The sequence below is a fragment of the Ustilago hordei genome (genome assembly GCF_900519145.1).
Source record: "Ustilago hordei strain Uho2 genome assembly, contig: UHO2_contig_01, whole genome shotgun sequence".
Classification (NCBI taxonomy): Eukaryota; Fungi; Basidiomycota; class Ustilaginomycetes; order Ustilaginales; family Ustilaginaceae; genus Ustilago; species Ustilago hordei.
The window spans coordinates 1,466,754-1,474,945 of NW_024545270.1; the positions used below are offsets into that span (position 1 = coordinate 1,466,754).

The window sequence follows — 8,192 nt, forward strand, 5'->3', positions numbered from 1 at the left end:
CCCACGCTCGTCGTCGCAGCGCCCCACGGTGTCACTACAACTGTCACACCGATATTTGACGTACAAACGGCAGATCACGAATCGCACCCACACCAACAACCGAACGTGCTCTCGGTCTTTTGCATTCTCAGCTAGCCTGCTGCGACCTCGCATTCATTTCAATCAGGATACCCGCTGTTCTCGGCAGCCACCATCATCTGTCGTCATCTGCCCTGGCAGATACAGCTTCTGTTTGCATCACGACAACGACCTGCTACTTGTGAAGCCTCGTCTTGCCTTCCTTGACTCTCATCTCACCCCTGCGCCAAATTGAAGCTGGCAGTCTAGCTTCAGCTCACTTTCCCCTGTTATTCTCAGCGACCCACGTCTTATCGAGCAACTCCAATGTCACGGTGCAATTTCAAGCACACCTGATCAGACACGGCGTACTTGGTGTTTTCCAGCTCTTCCTGTGCGGAGCCTCTGCGGCCACAATCAAGGCCTGCCCTTTTCTCGTTTCAGATCAGACGTCGTCATCAACTGGCTCTGATCCGTTTTCACCGGGCAACTCTTCGAATCCACGTAGCTATAACAGGGCATCACTCGCATCGACATCGCCCTGCAAAATTCATCGCTGATACCGACCCAAACTTGTCCTGCTGAGCCAGAAAGGCTGGCCAGCTCCATCTTGCATTATTCTCTCGACATATAGAGTCATGGGGTCGAGCAGCGCGAGAGCCGGGATCCCCTTCCCCGGCGCCGGCAGCACCAGCAGCGTCAGTGGCTCCGCGCGCGCTTCCTCTATACCTCGTTCCGTCGTCGACTCAGTCTCTGAGTCTGGCGAAGTTGCTGAGCACCGCGATATGGAAATTGACGCCGAGCCAACAGCCAAGTGCACAACTCCAAGCGGCGACCTTGAGCCTTCAACCAGTCTCCCTAGCATTAAGAATCTCTTTGGCATTGAGCGGGCAGAACCACTTGCATCATTGCGACGGTTCGACGGTGCCTCCGATGACGGCCACGGCACCGCAACACCTAGCTCGCCCACCAACTTGCAGCAGGGCAGCTCCTCACAAGCCATGGAACATCGCGGCCTCCGTGGTCATGCCAGCACCAGCAGCTTCTCAGAGTTCCAGTCTGGTCTTTCTCACAGCTCGAGCTCCTCTTCTCTTGGGCCCATCCGAACCCGCCATTCCTCCAACGCATCAAGCTCGTATGGTCGCAGCGGACCAATGGTACCCAGCACACCTCCACGACACCCAGGCTTTTCGAACCATTCCTTCAGCCCTGATGACGCAGGACCTCGAAGACGAGTTGACTCGCAATCGAGATCTCGTCAGGCACAAGCTCTCAAGGGCCTCATCCTCTCACCACCATCGCGCAGGCTCCCGCTGGATGGAGACTGCCTCGCATCCGATATGGCGTCAGCATCGCAACGGCGAAGTGGGCATCGTCCCACGTCTTCCTCATCGGGTTCGCTGTCGACGCTTTTCTCGCATCTTTCTTCAGCCTCTGACCCTGCACCGATGCTTCCGCCTGGCTACGTTCCTTCAACACACACGTCGGAGGAGAGTGTCCCGCATGAAGGCTGGGGTGCTTCTAGCGCTCAATCTGAGAACACAAGCCCGCGAACAAGCTGGCGCAGCCGATCCTCTACGCTCGAATCAGGCGAAGCAGCACACAAAATGATGGGCAGCGACCGACCTTCCGGCTCGCTCTTGCCACCTTTCCGTGAAGTGCATCACCCACCAGGCGAGCCTTCTCGTTTCTCACCAGAGCAGCACTTCTCGAATCTCTCACGCCACCGATCCCTGCGCACGCCAGGAGCCTCAGCCGACTTGCCTGGCTCGCAACCATCACACCGACCTCGAGCTCGCACTCTGACTCACTCGGATCGTCCGATCGCACCCTTGCCGAATTCGGATGATCCGGCAAGAAAGCAGCGACTGGAGGCCGCTTCTGAGCTCCTCCGCATGGGTCAGCAGAGAAGCGATGATCCTCACGCCATGGGAGGCAGTGGTCGAATGTATGGACACAAGCACAGCATGTCGATGCAAGAACGTGCTCCGCTTCCTATGGAACTCTACGAGAATGCCAGTGCGGTTCGAGGACACCGACCCAAGTCTTATTCGATGTCGATGCAGGAACCATACGATCCGGAGATGATGCACCACGGCCCGTCAGGAATGTCTGCGCCGGGGCTGGGTGGACCTCCATACGAACGAGGTGGACCATCTCCTGGCTCAGGCACGTTCGATTCGTTCCATCCTCGAAGAGGCCGCGGTGCTGGTGAGGATGCGCCTCGCCCTGGTGGTGCTGGTTGGGTCTTCCCACGCCGACCGATGCCTGCGGATTCTGCCGAAGTGCAACGCAATGCCTTCCAAGCGCAGATGATGCGTGGTCAGGGACTAGCAAGCGTGCCCGACGGTATCATCTCTGCACAGCATGGAGGTGCTTTCGGGGGCGTTCGTGCCGCTCCTAGCGCTACTGGCACCATCGCGTCGGGCCAAGCCAAGTACGAGTGTGCATGGTGCGGCAAGCGCTTCTCGCGGCCTTCGAGTCTCAAGATTCATCATCACTCTCACACGGGAGAAAAGCCTTTCGTTTGCAACGAACCGGGCTGTGGCAGATCCTTCAGCGTTCAGTCGAACTTGAGGCGTCACCAGAAATGTCACGCACCCGGTGGTGATCAGTCCGAGATGGACGCCCCTCGTCAGCATCAGCAGCAAGGACCTGGGCCTAGTCGAGGCGATGAGGGATACTGGGCTCGTGGACCACATCCGCCTGCACCTTCCTCCGGATCAAAAATGAGCCCGATGGGAGTCGGCAGCGGTGGTTGGCATCCTGGTTACGGCCCTGTTCCCGGTCCAGGGCCTATGCAGGCACACGGACATGGACCTGGCTACGGCATGGGGCACCCGGCACCTGGAGGTCCAATGCCACCGCAAATGCAAATGCACATGCACATGCACATGAAGGACCACCCGCCTCTTTCGCGTTCAGCTTACGAGCCAGGCTCGCGCAGCATGAACACATGGAGCGAAAGACGCCGTGGAGAGATGCCGCCTCCAGGCTATCGCGAGTATGAACGTGGCCCGCCTCCCGAACATTACGGGATGCAAGGATCACCTCGTCGCTTCATACAGATGCGCGAGCGTCGGCTCTCGGAATCAGAAGAGGAGGAGGAGGAAGAGGAAGAGGATGAACTGCGGGAAGAGGAAGAGCAGGCCAGTTCTGAACGTTCTGATTCTCGTCAGCGCAGACGAGACACCGACTCGACGACCAAGCGCTCGCCTTTGGGCGGCAGGTCAAGTGAAGACGAGGATGATACGACGGTCACCATGAAGACTGGGCCGAGACCGAGAAGCGAGACGAATGCGAGTACGACGTCAAACCTTCGCGTCGGCTTCAACTCGCTCTTGAACCCGGATGACAGGAAGTCGGACAATCGTCTCAAAGACGAAGCTTGATTCGGCTCCTTCCAAGGTTGCGCGAAGGCGATTGACAGCATTGGTCATCATTCATACATAGCGCTTTCCACTTACATTTGCATCTACGAGCCAGCATGGCTGTTGTTCTTGTGTACGATATGTCGATTTCTCATTGAATCGAGATACGACCTTTTACATCTCACTGACCTATTCTGCGTGACTGTCTGAACTTCACTTGAGCTTGAGGTATGACACGCAGTTTGATGACCGCGCAGATCCTCCTGTCGCTCGTCGACAAGCGAGGTTCGCCATCGAAGGTGCTCCAAAGGCGCGAATTCGAGAGCTAAGCCGGTGAAAGCTCACGTCCCTCTGTCTTCAATTCGAATTAACAATGCACACTCACTTGACGAGACCATGGACACAAAAGCTGAAGCGCCTCTTCTGCACGCCAAACTGTGATTGTTCTCGGTGTTGAGCATGCAAAACGCCACGTCGAGTCGAGTCAAAGGACAGCAATCCAAGCAAACTTTGAACGTGTGTGAAAAGAGAAGGAGTTGCGGTGTTAGAGATTTTGCTGTGATGATAATGGTCTAAGTACAAGCTCAAGTCCGGAGATCCCCAAGTCTTTCGCCACTTGCGCATGAGTGGAACTGCTGCAAAAATTTTCATTGGCTGGAATTCCTACATTGTTACATCTCCCTCAATTGCCTCCCTCAGCAGTAAGGCAGGAGACTGCTGAGATGTTAGTCCTAGCCCCTGTCACACATGCTGTAATGCATCCTTCCCCACTGGTTTGGTAAAGACATCTCCCAAGTTGTCTGCAGTGTTAATGTACTTGATTTTAACCTTTCCATCTTGCATGTTATCTATGATGAAGTTGTACTTGGTGTCAATGTGCTTTAACTTCCAATGTTGTGTGGGGTCCTTGCTAACCTGAATGGTGCCAGTGTTGTCTGAAAAGATTGTGGGGATACCAACATCAATTCTGATGGCCTTGAAGAGGTGTTTGAAGAACAGGACTTCCTGTGCAGCTTCTGTTGCAGCCACAAATTCTGCTTCCACTGCTGATAAGGCAGTGCAGTGCTGTAGTGCTGACTTCCATGCTACCAGATTTCCATACACAAACACCACTGAGCCAGATGAGCTTTTATGCTGCACTGTAGTGTCACTTGCCCAGTTTGTGTCACTATGCACTGTCAGGAAATCTTGTTGCTTGTTGCTGCCATATTGCAAATGGACATCCCATGTGTGGTCCAAGTATTGGAGTACTTTCTGTGCTGTGTTGTAATGCTCCTTTGATGGCTGTGTCATGTAGTGTGCAAGGACACCAATGGCTGGGCTGATGTCCAGATGTGTTCCATTGGAGAGCCACAGAAGTTTGCTGACAATCTGTGGGTACTCCTTCTGCTCTGCTATGCTTGCTGCTGTTTCTGGGACTGGGATGTCTTGAAGTGGTATGCTAGACTTTCTTCTGCACTTGTCCAAGTGTTCATCCAGTAGTTGCTTGATGTAGCTGGTTTGCTTGAGGTCCATGGTCTTTGCTTCTCAATCTCTGGAGATCTTGATCCTGAGGAAATGGGATATGTTGCCACCCTCCTCCATCCTCCATTTCTTACCTATTTCCTCCTTGATACACTTGACTGTTTCCAGCTTTGGGGCTATGATTAACATATCATCAATGTAGATGATCACTATTGCAAAGTCATCCCCCTATCCTCTGGTGTAGATGCATGGCACACAGTCAAGCCTGTGGAAATTTGAGCACTGGAGGAACTTATCAAACTCCATGTTCCATTCCTGTCCTGATTGTCTAAGGCCATATAGTCCCTTGACAACTTGGTAAGCTTTCCCTTTTGGCACCTTAGCACCCTCTGGTGGTTTCATGTAAATCACATGTTTGAGCATGGAGTTGAGGTAAGCCATTGTGATGTCAAGCTGGTGGACTTCCCAGTTGCACTCCACTGCCAAGGACAACAGGGCTCTTATTGCAATGAGTGGTGCCACAGGTGCAAAGGTTTCTTTGAAGTCGATACCCTCCTGCTGTGTGAAACCTTGTGTGACAAGTCTCGCTTTGTGCCAAACAGGTATGCCATCAGCATCCAGCTTGAGGCAGAGGACAATTTTGGAGTTGACAAGTTTGGTGCTTGGCAGCATGTCCACAATTTCCCATGTTCCCATTGCCTCAAACCCATCCAGCTCCTTGCATATGGCTTCCTGCCATTGTTGTGCATTGTCACTGGTGAGTGCTTCCTTCAGCATCAGCATGAGGTTCAGGACAGCCATGTGTGCCTCTCCAATCATCTCTTCAACAGCAATCTCTGATCTGTTGTCATCAGTAGGGTTGGCAGGCAGTGCAGTGTGTGTGTGGGGAAGTGGGTTCTGCATGTCAAGCACTTCTACCTCCAGTTCAGGCTCATAGCTGTCTGTCTCTGGTTTAGCACCTTCTGCCTCAAGGCTCTCAAACCCAAACTGCAGTGGGCTCTGCACTCTGGGCTGATCATGCCAACCTTTGGCTTCATGGAACATAGCTGAATTGCTCCACTGTATAGATGGGGTGTGGCCAGGGGTATAGAATTTCCAGCCTTTGTGCTTGTTGTCATAGCCAACCATGATTCCTGGAATGGCTCTTGTGCTGTGCTTGCCTGCATGATCTTTCTTGGGGAGGTGGACCCATGCAAGGCAGACAAAGACATGTAGCTGCTTGGCTAAACCATGTGCAGACTTATGGTAAAAGTCCTCATATGGAATCCTGTTTGCATTGGCAGAGGGTGTCAAGTTCAGTGTGTGTCTGGCAGCCATGATGGCATAGGGCCACAGTCCCTTTGGCACTGATCTTTGGACAAGCATTGCATGCATCTTTTCTTGAAGGGATCTGGTTGTATGCTCTGCTCTCCCATTTTGGACACTGACATATGGGGTGGTTTTCTGCCACTTGAACCCTGCCTCTCACTTCCATTCTTCTGCTGCAAAGCTTGACCACTCTGTTCCATTATCACTGCAGATGCACTTTAGCATGTGGTCCATTTCTGTCTCTGCTGCTTTAATCCATGCCTTTAGAGTGGGGAATGCTTTGGCCTTGCTGAGGAGTGGTTTCACATAAACATAGGATGACAAGTCATCTACAACTACCAGTGTGTGGTGGTAGTTGGGATGGCCTTGCAGGTCTGTCATCAAGTCAATGTGTACCAGTTCCAGGGGTGCTTGGGCTTGCTCTGTTTTGCTGCTCATCATTCTTGCACATGTTTGCTTTGCTTGACTGCAACAGTTGCAGTCCTTTGTGTCATGTTCAAGCTGTGTCTCTTTTCCTAAGTAATGAGCTTGAATTTGCTTGGTCTTGTTCCTGCCAGGATGGCCAAATCATTTGTGCCATAGTTTGCTCATCGTGTGGCTTGTGGGCCCTGCTGGTGTTGTGTTAGCATCAATGCCCTCAAGGGGATCATTAAGCTGTGCTGCTAGGGAGTCACCATGAACCTCCCATCTTTTCTTGTGCTGGTTGGTCTTGCTCTTGACCATGCTTCCATCTTGCTGGAGAATGATGGCTCCAGACTCTTCAAATATCACACATGCACCATCTTTGGTCAGTGCTGGGACAGACAATAGATTCTTCCTAAGACTGGGAATGTAAAGTACATCTGTGAGGGGTATCTTAACATTTCCAACTTGCAAGGTTGCATCACCTATTGCCTGGACTTGCAATTGTTCTTGCCCAGCAGTATCTATGAATCCTTGCTTTGCCATTGGAGCAATGAGCTTGCCTTCATCACATACCATGTGATGTGTAGCTCCAGAGTCAAGGATCCATGTACTGTCTTGGTTGTGATTGTTGGTGTTGCTGACAAAAAGAGTGCACATGAGTTCCTATTCCTGCTGTGTGGGGGTCTGCTCCTGACTGCTGGTGCAGTTAATTGCAATGTGGCCCAGTTGCCTACACTTGTAACACTTAGCTGGCTCATTGGGGTTTGCAGGGTCATGTCTACCCCTGTTGTAGCCTTCTTGGTTGAGGATCTGTCTGGGCCCACTGGCTTGGCCTGTTGTGTTCTTATTGCTGGCTACTCTGGCTGCAGCATGGATGCAGCCCAAAAGTTCAGCTTCTTGATGCTTCTTGGCAAGTGCATGGTAGGCATACTCATAGCTGCAACCAGGTTGGGCAGCTTTGAGGGAGTCTACCATCTGGGTGTAGAGCCAATCGTCCTTGATGCAGCAGTACAGGGTGGACTTCTTGAGCTTCTCATCCATGCAGCTGCTGAGCCTGGCAGCATTGTTCCAGATCTGGTCAAGTTCCTTACCAAGGTTGACAATGTTGCAGTGGACTAGCTTGATCTCATGTATGTGGTGATGAATAGTAGAGAGTTTAACCTCATCATTGATTGTGAGTGCAGCCTTGAGCTTCCTGTAAAGTGTGGAGCCAAGCTGTTCCTCCTCATCTTGCTCCCACACTGTGTAGGTGTCAATGCAGCTAGTAGGTCTGTGGTCACAGGAGGACAGGATGAGGCCCAGCAAGTGACTGTTTAGTTCTTTGTCATAGTCAGTGTGGCCACTAGGAATCTCTCCAGTGAGGATGCACTTGGCATTCTTGATTGGGCAGATGCAGTCCATGAACATGGGCTCCCAGATGGCCCAGTTGTTCTTGTTAAGCTTGACAATTTGTGAGATGATGCTGAGCACTGACTTGGGGATCTTTTCTGCTTGGCTGGCATTAGGTTGAAGGTTCATTACAGAGAAAGCATGCTCCAAAATTTGGTCTTCATTCCAGTCAGCATGAGCCTCCCTGATCATTTGCAT

General features: G+C 52.1%; 3 protein-coding genes across 3 annotated transcripts; 1 reads left to right on the top strand and 2 right to left on the bottom strand.

Annotated features, from left to right (window-relative positions):
- Positions 1–695: 695 nt before the first annotated feature.
- On the top strand, positions 696–3,449 carry UHO2_00428 (uncharacterized protein; the record flags this gene model as incomplete). Its single annotated transcript, XM_041557048.1, has 1 exon — positions 696–3,449. One exon carries the CDS (start codon positions 696–698, stop codon positions 3,447–3,449), a length of 2,754 nt encoding a protein of 917 aa, XP_041412982.1.
- Positions 3,450–4,169: 720 nt separating this feature from the next.
- Positions 4,170–6,209, bottom strand: UHO2_00429 (uncharacterized protein; the record flags this gene model as incomplete). The annotated part of the gene is made up of 3 exons (XM_041557049.1): positions 4,170–4,954; positions 5,027–5,068; positions 5,150–6,209. 3 exons carry the CDS (start codon positions 6,207–6,209, stop codon positions 4,170–4,172), a joined length of 1,887 nt encoding a protein of 628 aa, XP_041412983.1.
- Positions 6,210–7,268: 1,059 nt separating this feature from the next.
- On the bottom strand, positions 7,269–8,192 carry UHO2_00430 (uncharacterized protein; the record flags this gene model as incomplete). The annotated part of the gene is made up of 1 exon (XM_041557050.1): positions 7,269–8,192. The coding sequence occupies one exon, from the start codon at positions 8,190–8,192 to the stop codon at positions 7,269–7,271; it is 924 nt and encodes a 307-aa protein (XP_041412984.1).